Source organism: Solanum stenotomum, chromosome 10 (assembly GCF_019186545.1).
Source record: "Solanum stenotomum isolate F172 chromosome 10, ASM1918654v1, whole genome shotgun sequence".
In the NCBI taxonomy this organism is placed as follows: domain Eukaryota; kingdom Viridiplantae; phylum Streptophyta; class Magnoliopsida; order Solanales; family Solanaceae; genus Solanum; species Solanum stenotomum.
The window spans coordinates 50,400,005-50,418,770 of record NC_064291.1 but is presented as its reverse complement, the minus strand read 5'-3'; the positions used below and the strand labels follow the sequence as shown (position 1 = coordinate 50,418,770).

General features: G+C 37.2%; 1 protein-coding gene across 1 annotated transcript; it reads right to left on the bottom strand.

Moving 5' to 3' along the window:
- Nucleotides 1-2,862: 2,862 nt before the first annotated feature.
- On the bottom strand, nucleotides 2,863-5,027 carry LOC125878396 (protein TORNADO 2). Its single transcript, XM_049559641.1, has 2 exons — nucleotides 4,458-5,027; nucleotides 2,863-3,349 (listed from the first exon to the last, which is right to left on the bottom strand). Exons 1-2 carry the CDS (start codon nucleotides 4,953-4,955, stop codon nucleotides 3,032-3,034), a joined length of 816 nt encoding a protein of 271 aa, XP_049415598.1. The 5' UTR covers nucleotides 4,956-5,027; the 3' UTR covers nucleotides 2,863-3,031.
- Between the last annotated feature and the right edge of the window lie 13,739 nt (nucleotides 5,028-18,766).

Here is an 18,766-nt window from a genome sequence, read left to right as displayed (position 1 = left end):
GTGCAAAAGAGATTCAAAAATCCCAAAAAAAAAGGGGAAAAGAAACGGGATGAGTTGACGTTGAGGCTGCCAGGGTGTGGGTTCTGCAGGGTAGTTGGGATTTTTCGCTGGATTTGCTGAAATTTTTGCGTGGAGAAGAAGCATGTGCAGGGGTCGTTTGGTACTGGTCTTGTTATTTCTGGGTTTCTTCGCGTTTCAAGGGGAAAAAGACGTGGGTGGGGTCGGTTTTTGGTATTGTTGTTGTTGTACGTGTGCTGGGTCTTATTATGTTATTAATATTGGTGTATGTAAATGTTGTGGGATATTGGGGCTGGCAAATTGGTATGTATGGGTTGGGAATTATGATATGGGCCACTGGAAAAGGGAAATTGGGCTGGAGGAAAATTGAATGGTAATGAAGAAATGGGCTGCTGGTAATTGGGAAAAAGGGCCCAAAATTCGGTCCTTTAAAGGGTTAAGAGTAGGATAAACAATTGACTAAAAATTACAAGACAAATTTTCATAAATTAATTAACGAGCTTTTTAATCTTAACGACATAAAATAATTAATTTGATTGCAAAAATAATTAACTAATTAACTTGAAATTATAACTATAACTTAGACTAAAGTAAATTAATAAGATATTTAACTAAGCTGTAGAATCTTTTGTGATGATTTTCAAATATTTATAAAATATACTAATTATATATATATATATATATATATATTGACAAAATTTACATAAAAGTAACACGAAAAATATTTTGAATTTATAACAAAAACTAATTAACTCAAAATTAGCCATCACTTTAAAATACACTAAAGAATATAAAATCTTTTTTTTTTAGATGATTTTCGGATATTAATAGGATACACTTATTTCATACATAATTACATAAATCATATATATTATTTAAAAAAGTGACAAAACTATTTAAAATAACTTGCAAACTATATTTATTTTATTTATTTATTTTTGAATTTTTTATAAAACTAATTATTTTCAATCATTTGAAATTAAAGAAGTTCGATGATTAACTTAAATTGCGGAGGTCTAAAATTGAATGTCAACAAACCCTTATACTTGTATGCGTTTGTATTCTGGACCCTTCTACTTGATCCTTTGTCAACTAAACTCTTAAACTCAATGAAATTCAACATAATAAATCCCTTTGACCATTGACCAAGCTTATGTGGCAACATAATTGTTGACTTGAAACAATTGCGTGTTTTCACGCATAAAAAGAGCGTAACACAAAAAAATTAAATAAAAAATAATTAAAAGAAAAATAAAAGTACAATAAAAAGACCAAAAAACAAATTCAAACTTAATTTCACTTCTATCTTCCTTCCCCCACCTCCTCCTCATTTTTTTTCTCTTACGTTTTCCCCACCGAGTCCCCCTTCCCCACAACTCTCCAATTTCTTCTTTTCTTTTGTTTTTTTACTTTTTCTTTCCCCCCAAATTAGGAATAAAATCAAGCTACAATTTGTGAGGAGACAGATCTGATAATTTTGGTGGGTAAAAAGTAATAGTTAAATGTTTCTTATGAAATCATGTGGAGTGGATTGGGTAAAGTTGTGTATAAATAATAAGATATATTGAAGTATTTTAGTGATAATTTGTTGACATAATGGAGAAAAGAGGTTTATGGTGTTTAAGTGATGGACGAAGTGGTAAAAAATTGTGACCGGAAGTGATGAATGATTAAAATATAGAGAAAAATGGTGAATTTTAGTGATATTGATGGTCAGAAACTCAGAATGAAAGGTTGTGATGGTGAGATCTAATATAAAAAAATGGAGAGAAGGGTGGTCAAGAAGAATGGAGAGGAATGGAGTGAAAAAGAAGAAAAAATGATTTTTTTAAAAAAATAATAATAAATGATGTGCAATTTTAAATCTAACGTGGATGATGTTATGTCATTTTTGTTGAGAGTTTGAAGTACACACAGAGCCAAGGGAGTTTAAAATGCTAAGTTACATTGAGTTTATTAATTTAAGGGTTCAATTGACAAAAAGTTAAGTAAATGGGTCCAAAATACAAATACATACAAGTATAAAGGTCCACCAGACCATTTCGCTTTATTAATGAAAAGTTATTAATTCTTCCTTCGTAATCTCCTCTCCATTTTCCTATTGCTATGTATAGTAAAGAAATCACAAGGCTCATAATGTTGCAAAATTTGCGGCCAATTGTTGTGCATTAAGAAGACTTACCATAGGAAGATATGGAGCAACATCCAATGATTATTGAAGTCAAAAGAAATGACCCACACCAGATAATTACTTCTTGCTATGTCTCTTTTTAATTGGATTTTTGAAGGGAATAGTAAAAAAAAGAATTAACTTTCGGCGCGTCCCGTAAATGATGTTAAACTGGTCTTGTTTGTAATTCGTGCTACCACTAAAGTCAAATTTTCCAGACCAAATAGTCAAGACATCAATCCCAATGCCCTATTTGTTTTGCACTCGTGATCCGATACTCATATTGGAGTCTGACTATTTTCAATTTACACAACAGCCACATTAGAGAAAAACACTTCCTACCAAGAAATTTTTCATATCTAAAGCTCGAATTCAAGACATTTGATTAAGAGATGAGCAACTCGATCAACTGCGGCACACATGTGGTGCATAGATACAAGTGTTTTCCATATTTTTTTTGTGGTTGCTGTTGTTGGTTTGGAGGGGTGGGGTCGGGGGTTAGTTTTTTCAACATGAACAATATTAAGGAATCCAAAGATTTGAAAGTGAATCGAATGATATTTTTTAAAAAAAGGGATGGAAATTGAGTGGAAAATTATTTGAAAGTTAATCAAATTAACATCAAATTACTTGAAACTAGACAATCTTCAAAAACATCAAATTAACAAAATCAATAAGCAGAATTGTCTAGAACAGAGGCATTTAGGGCGAGTTCAATTGAACTCACTATTTTCAATTCAAAATATGTATACTAATGGGAGAAAAAAACAACATTTAAGTAGCATACATATAATATAATCACACCAATTCTAGACTCTGAATCCGCCTTAAATAAATTACATGTTAAGTATCAGCATAACCTTGCTTGTACTTGCGGAATATTTCTTCAGTTTTGGCATTTCTAAAAGCACAACACCCAATCAAATAAACCCAAATTAATCCAACAAGAGTTATAAGCAAAATAATATCAGCCCTTCTCCATTCTTTCTTCAAATTAGCCAATAATCCAGCTTTGCAAGAATCACAAGAGTAACAAAGTTGTGTTTGGTCATTGTTCCAATTCAAACAATCCATGTCTGCTGCATTGTTTATTGGGCTAATCCAATATGTTGGGTTCACAAATGTGTAACCACATTGTGTTGGTGGCTTACAACACCCTGACTGCAAAATGAAACAAAAAAAAAAAAGAGTATTAGAGAATAACTATGTTCCAAAATAAGTGTCGTTTTAGCTCATTTCACGCTCATTAAAAAAAAGGGTAACGGTTTACTAACTTAATCCTATTTGTTAGATGTTTCTTGAGAATAGAACAATAATTAACAAGATATAGTTCTTTAATACTTCAGAGTTCAAAGTATAATTGAAATTTCTAAAGCAACACTTATTTTGAGACTAAGGGAGTAATATCTAAAAAGAAGTTAATTCTAGGCATATTACCACATGAAAAAGGAATAAGATTCTTGTGTCTTTTAATTAATAAAGCCTGTTTGCTTAATGTTAATTCTTTGTCTATGCTTTAGGTGGAGTACTTGTTTTGATGTGGGAATCACTCTAGGTATAATTACAAGTTTTAAAAAAGGTTTTTCTCTAAGGAAATAAAGTTTTCCTTTTAAAAACATTTCTAATAGAAACTTCAACTAAGCTTCCATTACAAACAAATTCGGATCTACTTTATAAATCCTCACTTTTCATGTTGCTCTATTTAAATCATTTTCAACACAATATTATTATTACAAAAATAGTTTTATTAGCATTACAAAATTTCTACATATTTTACTAGCAACAAGATCTGTACAATATACATAAAACATTGCGTCAAAAGTAAACGTAGTACTTTCTTTTTCAAGTTCAAATAATAGTAAATAAACAAATAAAATCTTCATAAGATATATTCTTGAAGAAAAAAGAATTAAGTTTCTAAGTAAGCATTTGGACATCATGAATTTGTGATATTAAAAATAAAATAAATCGAAGTTAAGTTGAAAAAAGACATTAAAAATTGAAATTATATTTAGACATCTACTTCATTTGAAAAAATGTTGAAGTTTTTGTGACAAAATATTTACCTAACTTTAAAAAAAGAGCGATGAGAACCAATTTTTCAAACTCAACTTCAAAGTTGAAGAAAAATTGACTACAATGTATAACCAAATAGTTTTAATTTTTTTTCTCATGTGCCACATTTATATGAGTTTAAAAAAATCATAAAACCATGAATTCATGCAAGTAAATTCAAAACATAAATACCAAAATTAAAAAAAAAACATACCTGCAAAGGGCTTAAAGGTGCATTAAAAAAATCTTGAGCCATTTTATAACTTTGATTCAATTGAGCACACATTGATGTAGAGCTAAGACAAGTTCTAATTCTATCCCATTTGAAAGAACTTTGAACTCTCCTTCTAAGCCAACCAGAATAATCCTCAAGATGATATTCCAAATATGTTCTACTTGGTTCCATATGACCAGAACCTCTAATAGTAACCATATAAATAAATACCACCAAACATGCTAGCAATATTATTAAAATAAGCATAGCAATAAGGTAGAAAATTAATAATGCTGGAATTCTCCAAAATCCACCAATAAAACCAGCAAGTGCTACAACTAAAATAAGAACCCCTAATATAATTACTGGCCATTGTAGAATTTTGACACAAGAGTTGTCAGGTTCCATTGCTAGCCAAATTCCAGCACCAATTACTGGAATTGAAAGTAGCATGGCTACAAAGTTAATGCACCCTATCACATTGTTACTTAATGCCATTCTTGATCTTTTATTTTTTATTTTCTCTAAGGAATTTTGAAAGATTGAGAGAGATGGAGAATAGAGATTGTGAGACAAAGAGTTCTTGATATCTAGGGTGATTAGTCACTTTTTGTTCCTTACTTTAGATCCATGAAACTACTAAAGGAAAAAATGTTTTTTATTGAAAAAAATAAAGGGGATTGGATACCAACACCAGCTGTGGTGGGATGGTTGGATCTCTTCAATCTTAATAAGAGGTTTTGCGTTCGAGCTTCAGATATGAAATTTTTTTTTTTTTTTACTATGTTGAAAGTGTTGCCCTACAAATAGAATTTGTAATACGTAAATATGGATTAGTCGGGATTTAATATGGATATAGATATTGAGATTTGAAATGTGTAATGACTTTAGTGCAACTTTTTCAAAAGGGAAACAGACTCTATGTCCCACATCCTGTCATAGAGCTGTGTAGTGCATAGGGTTATGGTGTCTCAAATTTCTATATATTCCAAGGTTTGCATCTACACTGAGATCCTTTAATAATGAGCCTTTTGGTTTATTTTTTCATTTATTTTCTTTAATTCTTGATGAGTTGCTCCCATTATAATTAATTTCAAAGCTACAACAAAAAAGTATTTTAGAACCGTAAAATGCAAGTCGTGATAAATAATTATGACTTCATGCTACACGTACTCAATCAGGTTATTTTAGAAATACAAACACAAGAGATAAAAATATATATTTCAGAACTATGACATGCAGGTCATAACAGACTAGTATGACTTCATGTTCTATTAGATCTAATTATCGTGTTGAATTACTTGCAAATCAGGTAGATTAATCATTATGATTTCAAATTTAAAAACACATGAGATGAAAAAATGTATTTCAAAATGGGCATGCAAGTCATGAAAACCAATATATATGATTTCATGCTATATTATAACCTAAGTATTAGATTATTTATATATAATTTACAAAATAAATCATATTGAATCATGATGATTTTAAAGCTACAAACCTAGGAGATGAAAATAAAATAAAATTGTAATATGCAAATTATGAAAGATAGATATGTCTTCATTAATATATGCCTTATTGAATTACATACAAATCATGTTGAAAATTGTCTACTCGTCTTGATTCCAAAAGTTATGATAGCTCATTCCAAAAATTTTAAAAGTAAAACTACCAACAATGACTTGAGGTAGTTGAGAATTAAGATGAAGAAGTCGTGATACTGATATATCTACATATACAAATAACATACATATATTTTATATAATTAATCAATTGTGACCCATCGGGAAAGAAGAGATACCTAATTTCACAATAATCATAACATAAATTTAAAAAAAATCCAAAACCAGTATTATTTACAAAAAAAAAGAAAAATATAGTATTTATTACTCCCTCGGTCCCATGACTTACTTTCCTTTTTAATCAGTCCCAAAAAGAATGACACATTTCTATATTAAGTAACAATTTAACTATAAAATGTCTATTTTACCCTTAATGAAATGATTTACAGTCACACAAATTTATATCATTCATTTTGGACCACAAGTTTTAAAAGTCTTCATTTCTTTCTTAAACTCCGTGCTGAGTCAAACCACCTCACATAAAATGGGACGGAGTAATTATTATCAAAATATACATATGAAAAATATGTGTCATTCATTGAATTCATATAAACACCAAACTTAATAAGTTTGTTATCGGCATAATAAATATATATGCTTTTTAACTTGACTTTTGCGTGGATATGCACAAGCAATCACTTTAATTTATATTAAATTGGACAAGTAAACATGTCACTGCCTGAGTCTACACCCTGGACGTGGCCGGCACTCAAGAACCATTACTGGTTCCCAAGCGAACCCTCATCCTAGCTGACTACAAGCGGAAGACTAACTTAAACATGCAAAAGCTTAAAACTGAAATAAAATTCAATAAACTCAACTTTGCAAAACTTTAATTCAAATGAACAACTAAGAATAAAAATAATACATTCAACTCGCCATAAAATAGGCAACTTAAGTCTTTAAAACATTTAATAAAATAAATGAACAGACTTTTGAAACTATACTGTCTATCTATGAAGCCTCTAAATGACATAGATGGAAGACGGGAAAAGACCCACAACATCCTGACAAAACTGAAAAGTAAATGAAATCTTTCGGAAACAAGGAGACTCACCATAGCTAACTCGAACTTCATGTGATATCAATGAAGCTTTTGTTGATGATCCTGAATACCTTAATCTGCATCATGAAAGGATGCAGGCCAAATGACTCAGTATGTGGAATGTACGAGCATGTAAGGGGAATTCTAAAACATAACATAGGCTTGAAACTTGATAAAAAGGAAACATAGTTACCTATTTTCAAACTTAATCAAATAAAGGAATACTCAAGGATACTCAAAACTACTCAAACTTACTCAACCCAAAAGTGCTCAAGGATAAGATACTCAACAATAAGGTTCTCAACTCAGTGAAACTCAACAATAAGGTTTTAGACACAATGAAGTACAAATCAACTTGAGATACTCAACTCAAGATACTCCACTCGAAGGTACTCAACTCAAGCTACTCAACTCTGGATATTCAACTCAATATAAAGCAACAATAAGTGATGCAATATTTGAAAAACTTTTAAAACAATAAAAAGCAACTCAGTGTATTTAAGAAAACAATATACTCAATTTGTATATATAAAAATATAATATAACTTTGTGGGAGTTTCTCTAACCGACAACCACCACTATGAGCCTAAGTGATGATACAACGTCTTGCCCACGCTGCCAGAACTGTCTTATATTTTGCCATCATATAGAATGTCTTAACTAAGTGGATCCACTAGTATATGCTAAAAAACACTAAAGAATCATCTAAAAAATATGATTTGTTTTCTACCCATGATGGCTACATGATTTATGGAGACTTGAGTTATTATGAACTCGCATCCCCATATCTGTGCTCAATACTACTCCAAAAAATATACTTAGCTCATATGTTTTTAAAACAAAACTCTTTCTTTGGTTTGAGATAATTACTCAAAACTTAGCTTAAAAACTCACTTGGAAATCGGTGTTTCCTTTCTTGTTCGAATGTGAAAACATTTTAACTCTTGGGAATACTTAGTTCCCGTGTAATCTTTGAAGAAATGAACTTTACTTTTACTCTTTACTCAACTCAAAGCTTAAGTCTTAAAACAAAGTTAAAACATTTGTAAAAGACTTCTTAAAATATGGTTCATGCCGAATTATGGTCGTGAACGACTCAAAGCAAGGTGTCACGCCCCGAGCTACCCCCGAGACGTGGACACGGGACCTAGGACCACAACTGATCCCAAGCTAACCCTGCTGGCATGATCATGAGCATACTAAAGATAATAAACTGATGCGGAAGCTAAATCATAAATAAATCTGAAAAGATGGGGAATACCAATATACTATAACAAATCTGAGAGTTTAATACAAAAGAAATATCAAACTCAAAATACTAAGTTGAATCTAACTATGTCTGAAATAAGCTTCTAACTGACTAGAAATACTGGGATAGGCCCCAGCTAGGTCTAGCAAAACTGAAACTAAAGACTAAAAGCAATAAAGATAGACATGTCACTAGTCCTCGAAGAATGAGGACTCACCACTGATGCTGCTGAATTGAAGATCGAGAACAGATCTAAGCGTGATCTAGATGCTGAGAACCTGAACCTACATCACGAGAAAATGTAGCGCACGTATGCGTCAGGACTTGAAAGGTACTAAGCATGCAGGATAGAGTAAAGCTGAAATAACATATAACTGAACAAAGCAATAAAGCAATGAAATAATCTGGACATGATATAGATACTGAAAATACTGAATGCAATGACCAAATTTATAACATGCTGAAACTAAATACTGACTGTACTGAAATATGGTCAATGCAAAAGAGTCTGACTGAACTGTGGGAGCTACTAATAACCGACATAAAACCACATAAGCTAAATGTGGAGTCCGATGTATACGCCCCATCGAGAGGACCCAATATACCCTGCCAGAGGTATAGAGGCATGCTGGCGTGATCACTAAACTGATGTTGCCTACAGAGGGGACTTACACCTACGTGGCTCGTAGTTCTGGGACTATATGGGTACGCTAAACCCTAGTCCAACTCGGTATTATGCTACTCCCAATGAATTAAGTAGTTAATTGGTTATGACTGAATTTCTATAAATACTGGATAGCTCAAAACTGAACATGCAAACTGAGAATGCAACAATTAATCTGATAATGATGCATTCATAAACTGAGGCATGTAAAATTGAATACTGAAATATCTGACCTAGCATGTGTAATTCAAGAACTAAAGAAATACATAGCTAGGGTTCCGAAATTCATGCAATAAGCTGAGCAATAATATGATAATCTGATTTGAAACTTTAAAATAACTAATTCCTGATGATCTGTTGAAATTCTAGAACCCTAGGTCTATTCATAATCATGGAATCAAGAATCTGACTGAATTCTAGGGACCTACTGGGCGAAAGGAACCCATTAGTGAAATTCCACATACCTGGTGACGAATTCCACGGAGAAATCTTTCAATTTCGGGGCTGGAACTGAAGGAACCTCGTTGCGTTCTTGAACTAGGGTTCTTGACTTTTTTCTCCTCTCTTGCTTCTAATTTTCTAAGTTTGATTAATGATTTTGACTAAGGTAAGTTCTAGTTATGTTTCTAGGCTTAAACTAATTAAAATCTCATGATTTAGGGTCTAAACGACGTATCTTAGGGGTTAAACGAAATAGGAAAAGACCAAAAGACCCCTGAATTAACTGCTGTCGGAGTGACTGACGGAATGGACCTACGGTCCGTCGATTGGGTCTGTAGGTCGAGTCTGCCCGACAGGGCTTCACTAAAATGGGCATAAAGTTTTACTCGGAGGTCAGAATTTAGTAAATTTGGTGGTGTTGGAAAGATAATTCAATTATCTATATAACCATAGGTCATGGGACACATAATTCATTTTTTGCTAATATTTATGACCATCTAAAGTTGACCCATCAGAATTTTGAGCTAACTGGCTGCTGACCCTCGTCTAAGGTCAGACCTACGGCCCGTGGATCGAATGACGGTCCGTGCTGGTCGATCGTAGTTTGTGTCAGAGGCTGGTAAGGGAAGTTTCGATCCACGGACACAGACCACGGACCGTGGTTTGATCTACGGACCGTGGGTCTGTCCGTGAGTCGGGACTTAGCCAATTTTCTGAGCAGGTTTGGGGAGGGGTTGCAGTGGTGAACCACGGACCACCAGCACGGGCCATGGTCTGACCTACGATCCGTGGATGGTGACCGTAAGTTGCACCTGCAACTTCTCAAAATCTGCATTTTTGGTCCGTTTCGGATACGAGGTGTTACATTATCTCCCCCTCGGGACCATTCGTCCTCGAATGAAGACTAAATTAGCTGAAATGTAGGAAGAGGGCTGCAATCCTTACCACTAAACACTTAGAACTGAATTTCTGACTGAACTGAGTTCCAAAAACATGCAAATACGCTGAAAATGCAAGTACAAACTGAAGGAACATGATTCTAAGACTGAATTTACGCATGAATGACTGAAAAACTGAAGAGGAACTATTACCTCAAGCTGGAATGGAATCGAAAGGAAAGAGGTGAGGATACTTGGACTTCATGGCTGTTTTTGCTTCCCAAGTAGCTCCCTCTACGGACTGACTCCTCCACAAAACCTTGACTGAAGCGACTTCTTTGTTTCTCAACCTTCTAACTTAACGATCGAGAATCTCAACTGGTACATCCTCATATGAAAGGCTATCTTTCACGGCCACACTCTCTAATGGCACTATGGATGCTGGATCACCTACACACTTCTTCAAAAGAGAAATGTGAAAGACTGGATGTACTGCTGCTAAGTCTGCTGGCAACTCCAACTCATAAGCCACTTTACCAATCCTTTTCAAGATCCGAAAAGGGCCTACATATCTGGGACTGAACTTCCCTTTCTTGCCAAATCTCATCACCCCTTTCATAGGTGACACTTTCAGGAAATCCCAATCATCAACTTGGAACTCTAGTTCCCTTCTTCTCACATCTGCATAAGACTTCTGGCGACTCTTAGCAGTCTTAAGTCTATCTCTAATGAGTTGCACTTTCTCCATAGCATCAAAGACCGAATCTGGTCCTATCAAGGCTGTTTCACCTACTTCAAACCAACCAATTGGAGATCTACATCTACGCCCATACAAAGCCTCATAAGGGGCCATCTAAATGCTGGAATGATAACTATTGTTGTAGGCAAACTCAATCAAAGGAAGATGATCAGCCCAATTACCTTTGAAGTCGATCACACAAGCTCTCAACATGTCCTCTAAGGTCTGAATGGTACGCTCTGCCTGACCATCCGTCTGTGGATGAAATGTTGTGCTAAGGTTAACCTGAGTACCAAGACCTTTCTGAAATGACTTCCAGAAATGAGAGGTAAACTGGGGACCTATATTTGAGATGATAGACAAAGGAACCCCATGCAACCTCACAATCTCATTAATGTAAAGCTTGGCGTAATCCTGCGCCAAATCTATAGTCTTGACCGCCAAAAAGCGAGAAGACTTAGTAACCCTATCAACAATCACCCAAATGGAGTCATGTTGTCTGCGAGTACGAGGTAAACCTATGATGAAGTCCATGTTGATCACTTCCCACTTTCAAGTAGGAATGTCAATCTCTTGAGTCATACCTCCTGGTTTCTGATGTTCTACCTTGACTCGCTGGCAATTGGGGCACTTAGCCACAAAATCTGCTATATCTTTTTTCATACCATTCCACCAATAGACTTCTCGCAGATCGCGGTACATCTTAGTGGCGCCTGGATGAATAGAATATCTGGAATTGTAGGCTTCTGCGAGAATATGCTGTCTCAATTCACCCACATCAGGAACACACAATCTACCTTGATAGCGAAGTACACCATCTCCCCCTTGGGAGAAAACCTCCACTCTCTGATTGTGGACTGCACCCTTAAGTTCAAGCAAGATTGGATCACTATCTTGCTTTTCCTTAACCTCCACTACTAAAGAAGATTCTACCCCATTCTGAACCGTTACACCACCATCTGATATGCTCATAAGACGAACTCCTAGGCGAGCAAGTCTGTGAACATCCTTTGCTAGCTCTCTCCTTTCTTCCTCAACATGTGCTACACTACCCATGGATAGTCTGCTAAGGGCATCTGCTACTACATTTGCCTTACCAGGATGGTAATGCACACTCATATCATAATCTTTGAGGAACTCTAGCCACCTTCTCTGGCGAAGATTCAACTCTTTCTGGGTGAACACATATTGAAGGCTCTTATGGTCTGTGAACACATCTACGTGAACACCATACAAGTAATGTCTCCAAATCTTAAGTGCAAACACCACTGCTGCTAGCTCGAGGTCATGAGTTGGATAATTCTTCTCATGTACCTTAAGCTGTCTAGAAGCATAAGCTATAACCTTACCTCGCTGCATCAACACACAACCTAGGCCGACTCTGGATGCATCACAATAGATCACATAACCATCTGAACCCTCTGGTAGAGTCAAGACAGGAGCTGTAGTCAACCTAGTTTTCAGTTCTGCAAAGCTTTTCTCACAATCATCTGACCATTGGAACTTAACCTTTTTCTGAGTTAACTTAGTCAATGGAGAGGCTATGGATGAAAATCCTTCCACAAACCGTCTGTAATAGCCCGCTAGACCCAAGAAACTTCTGATATCTGTAGCAGAGGTAGGTCTGGGCCATTGTTTCACTGCTTCTATCTTCTGGGAATCTACTCGAATTCCTTCACTAGACACAATATGCCCAAGGAAGGCAACTGATTGTAACCAAAACTCACACTTGTTAAATTTTGCAAATAACTGGCGATCTTTGAGAGTTTGCAGAACAACTCTCAAATGACTCGCATGTTCTTCCTCATTCCTAGAGTAAATGAGGATATCATCAATAAAGACGATAACGAACAAGTCCAAGTACTGCTTGAACACTCTGTTCATCAAATCCATGAAAGCTGCAGGAGCATTGGTTAGTCCAAATGACATAACTACAAATTCATAATGACCATACCGAGTTCTGAAGGCTGTCTTCGGAATGTCACTATCTCTGACTCTAAGCTGATGATAACCTGATCTGAGGTCTATCTTTGAGAAATGACTAGCACCCTGAAGTTGGTCAAACAAGTCATCAATCCTGGGGATGGGATACTTATTCTTGATTGTGACCTTGTTCAACTGCCTATAGTCAATGCACATTCTGAGAGAACCATCTTTCTTCTTCACGAACAACACTGGTGCACCCCATGGCGAAATACTGGGTCTGATGAAGCCCTTATCTAGAAGGTCTTTCAACTGCTCTTTCAATTCCTTAAGCTCAGCTGGAGCCATTCTGTAAGGAGGGATAGAGATAGGCTGGGTATCTGGAAGGAGATCAATTCCAAAGTCTATTTCCCTTTCGGGAGGAACTCCAGGAAGATCTTCTGGGAACACTTCTGGAAACTCATTGACTACAGGAACTGACTCAAGAGTTGGGGTTTCGGAACTAGAATCCTTAACCCGAACTAGATGATAGAGATAACCCTTAGAGATCATCTTTCTGGCCTTAAGGTAAGAAATGAATCGACCCATAGGCGCTAAGCTACTACCCTTCCATTCTAGGATTGGTTCGTCTGGAAACTGAAAACGAACAATCCTAGTTCTACAATCAACTGAGGCATAACATGAATGTAACCAATCCATGCCTAGAATGACATCGAAGTCTACCATTTCTAACTCTACAAGATCTGCTGAGGTGACTTTCTGAGAGACTGTGACAGGGCAATTTCTGTATACCCGTCTAGCTATAACTGGGTCACCGACTGGAGTAGAGACTGAGAAAGGTTCTGAAAGAGTTTCTGGACTAACACTGAATTGGACTGCTATGTAAGGAGTTACAAAAGACAAAGTAGCCCCTGGATCTAACAATGCATAAACATCAAGATCAAAGACTCGTAACGTACCAGTGACTACATCAGGAGAATCTTCCTGATCTTGACGAGCCTGAAGAGCATAAAGCCTGTTTTGGCGCTGTCCGCCACCAGTACCAGAAGAGTTACCCTGCTGAGTCGGGCGACCTGCTGGTGCTGCTGAAGTTGTAGACTGAGCTCTACCATTATTTCCTCCTTGACCTTGTCTTGAAGGACAATCCTTCAATCTATGACCAGACTGGCCACACCCAAAGCATCCTTCCTTACCTGCAAGGCACTCGCCCGGATGGTTCCTACTACATTTCGGGCAAGTTGGGTAGGTTTTGGTGCCTGAAACACTACCTTGAGACTTAGAGCCTGACGCCCTACCTTTCTGATCATTACGGAACCTGGGGGATGGAACACTAGCTGATGAAGGGGCTGGAGTCGAAGACTTCTGCTGAAAATGCGAGCGGTTTCCACCACCCGATTTCTGGTGGGAATACTCGTAGTTACCTGTTCTTGCTTTCTTAGTCTCCTTAGCCTGTTCCCTAAGCTTATCACCCTCAACCTGCTGAGCATGAGTCATGAGCCTAGAGATGTTCATGTCTCCCAACAACATAGCATTCCTGCACTCTGTTTTCACTAAGTCTGACACTCCATAGAGAAACTTATTCATCTGAGCCCTGGAATCAGCAACCATGTGAGGAGCATACCTGGAGAGTTGGTTAAACTTGAGCCCATACTCTTGGACAGTCATGTTACCCTGCCTTAAGTTCATAAATTCCTGGGCCCTTGCTTCTCTCAACTCTATGGGGAAAAACCTGTCTAGAAAGGTTTCGCTGAAACATTCCCAAGTAATAGGAGCAACATCTGTACCCCTGTTCTCCTTCCACTGAGTATACCAGATATGAGCTACATCCTTAAGTTGGTAAGATGCTAACTCAACCCGATCATTCCCAGTGACCTGCATCACCTCAAAGATCTTCTTGATCTCATCCAAGAAATTCTGGGGATCTTCACCAGTCTGCGATCCTAAGAACTCTGGAGGATTCATCCTAACAAAGTCACGGACCCTTGCTGCTGCTGATCCACCATTTGCATTCACAGGAGCTTGAACCCGCTGATTGTTCTGGTTAGCGACACTCTGAGCCAACATCTGAATGGCATTCCTGAATTCAGCATTTGAGACTTCTTGATCTGGAACTGGAGGAGCTGCGTTTGCGTTCCTGGCATTCGCATTCCTGACATAAGCTCTACGAGGAGGCATGATCACTGAAACGTAGAACGTCGAGTTAGAATGGAATTAGATCATACCTTACGCACGATAAGAGTAACAAGAAAATGAAGATTTTTCCTAAAGACACTTTGTAGCCTCCCTCTCATTAGATGTGGTGCGCACTACACACCCATGAAAAGGACTCTACCTAGTGCGGCTTTTCAGACATCCTAGGACACTTAAACCTAATGCTCTGATACCAAGTTTGTCACGCCCCGAGCTACCCCCAAGACGCGGACACGGGACCTAGGACCACAAGTGATCCCAAGCTAACCCTGCTGGCATGATCATGAGCATACTAAAGATAATAAACTGATGCGGAAGCTAATTCATAAATAAATCTGAAAAGATGGGGAATACCCATATACTATAACTGAATATATCAAATCTGAGAGTTTAATACAAAAGAAATATCAAACTCAAAACACTAAGCTGAATCTAACTATGTCTGAAATAAGCCTCTAAACTGACTAGAAATGTTGGGACATGCCCCAACTAGATCTAGCAAAACTGAAACTAAAGACTAAAAGCGATAAAGATAAACATGTCACTAGTCCTCGAAGAATGAGGACTCACCACTGATGCTGCTGAACTGAAGATCGAGAACCGATCTAAGCGTGATCTGGATACTGAGAACCTGAACCTACATCACGAGAAGATGTAGCGCACGTATGCGTCAGTACTTGAAAGGTACTGAGCATGCAGGATAGAGTAAAGCTGAAATAACATATAACTGAACAAAGCAATAAAGCAATGAAATAATCTGAACATGATATAGATACTGAAAATACTGAATACTGAGCTAACTGATGCAATGACCAAATTTATAACATGCTGAGACTGAATACTGACTGTACTGAAATATGGTCAATGCAATAGAGTCTGACTGAACTGTGGGAGCTACTAATAACCGACATAAAACCACATGAGCTAAATGTGGAGTCCGATGTATACGCCCCATCGAGAGGACCCAATATACCCTGCCAGAGGTATAGAGGCATGCTGGCGTGATCACTAAACTGATGTTGCCCACAGAGGGGACTTACACCTACGTGGCTCGTAGTTCTGGGACTATATGGGTACGCTGAAACCCTAGTCCAACTCGGTATTATGCTACTCCCAATGAATTAAGTGGTTAACTGGTTATGACTGAATTTCTGTAAATACTGGATAGCTCGAAACTGAACATGCAAACTGAGAATGCAACAATTAATCTGATAATGATGCATTCATAAACTGAGGCATGTAAAACTGAATACTGAAATATCTGACCTAGCATGTGTAATTCAAGAACTAAAGAAATACATAGCTAGGGTTCTGAAATTCATGCGATAAACTGAGCAATAACATGATAATCTGATTTGGAACATTTAAATAACTAATTCATGATGATCTGCTATAATTCTAGAAACCCTAGGTCTGTTCATAATCATGGAATCAAGAATCTGACTGAATTCTAGGGACCTAATGGGCGAAAGGAACCCACTAGTGAAATCCCACATACCTGGTGACGAATTCCACGGAGAAATCTTTCGATTTCGGGGCTGGAACTGAAGAAACCTCGCTGCGTTCTTGAACTAGGGTTCTTGACCTTTTTCTCCTCTCTTGCTTCTAATTTTCTAAGTTTTGATTAATGAATTTGACTTAGGTAAGTTCTAGTTATGTTTCTAGGCTTAAACTAATTAAAACCTCATGATTTAGGGTCTAAACGACGTATCTTAGGGGTTAAACGAAATAGGAAAAGACCAAAAGACCCCTGAATTAACTGCTGTCGGAGTGACCTACGGTTTGGACCTACGGGCCGTAGGTCAATCTACGGTCCGTAGATTGCGTCCGTAAGTCAAGCCTGCTCGACAGGCCTTCACTAAAACGAGCATAACTTTTTACTCGGAGGTCGGAATTTAGCAAACTCGGTGGCGTTGGAAAGATAATTCAATTATCTATCTAACCATAGGTCATGGGACACATAATTCATTTTGTGCTAAAAGTTATGACCATCTGAAGTTGACCCATCAGAATTTTCAGCTAACTGGCTGCTAACCTTCGATCTACGGTCAGACCTACGGACCGTGGATCGAATGACGGTCCGTGCTGGTCAACCGTAGTTCGTGTCAGAGGCTGGGTAAGGAGGTCTTGATCCACGGACACAGACCACGGACCGTGGTCTGATCTACGGACCGTGGGTCTGTCCGTGGGTCGAGACTTAGCCAATTTTTTTCTGAGCTGGCTGGGGAGGGGTTGCAGTGGCGAACCACGGACCACCAGGACGGGCCGTGGTCTGACCTACGGTCCGTGGATGGTGACCGTAAGTTGCACCTGCAACTTCTCAAAATCTGCATTTTTGGACCGTTTTGGATACGGGGTGTTACACAAGGTTTTCAATAACCATAGGTAGAAATCAATACTTGTAACTCAAGAACTTCAATGATACTACTCATTTACAGGATGCTCAACTCGGAGGGTTCATATGGAATGAGCATGAACTACTCAACTCAAGGACTTAAAGATACTTTTCATCTCAAGATTGTTCGACTTATAGGGTTCATGCGAAATTATGAGCATGAACAACTCAACTCAAGGACTTCATGGGTAAGATGTAATAGTCCCATGATTAGAAATATAAACTCATAGGGGATTAGGGACTCAATACTCAAGATTTATAACTTGAAGATACTACTCTTCTCAATGATACTCAATTTATGTAGTCCGTGCGAAATTTATGGGCATGAACGACTCGACTAGAAGGTCTACATAACTATATGGAACTCATGTATACTACTCTTCTCATTCTCTTACTTACTTCCTCATAACTTAATTCAAATCAATAGTTGATCTCAAAGGATTCACAATTTAACTTAAAGGCTTTTCTTGAATTCTACTCTTAATTTTCTCTTGAATGTGAATTATGAATTCAAGAGTTATGGTTCATGATACGAAGGATATCGGTGATAGGGTAGACTCATGAATACATTCTCCTCACTCTCATGCTCAGTTACTTGAGTCTTGGAACAAGTTACTAGAAGTTGTAGAAGACTCCACAAAAAGACTCAAAGGGACTTTCTTAAAATGTTCGGAAGAATTCTCAAAATTTAACTCTCAACTCTACCTTGAATTTGAATTATGAATTCAAAGTTATGAGAATGTTAGGAATGATTTTAGCTATTTAGAAGTACTTTAAACAGTTAGAATCGAAAAGGAGTGAAGGTACTCTTCGAAAGAACTCAAACAGAGCAACCGATTGCAAACTTGTTGGGCAGGCGACCCTGGGGCTATGAGTGGCGCGGAGAGCCAGCCCCTAAACTTCAGAGTATACATTGGGGCGCTCTGACTGGTGCGATGTGCCAGGCCCCAACCCAGAAGACCCGACGAAATTCTTTGCTCGTTTTCTCACCCTAATTCGCCTAGAATCGAACGGTTTCTTCTCCAATCACTTGGATTCGATTACTTAATATAAGTACACTCTAATATACTCAATACAGACCTCAAAACACTCACTTTAATCTCAAGAAATCATCAAAACCCCAACAAAATAAGATTTAGAATGAACTTTAAGAACACCTATCA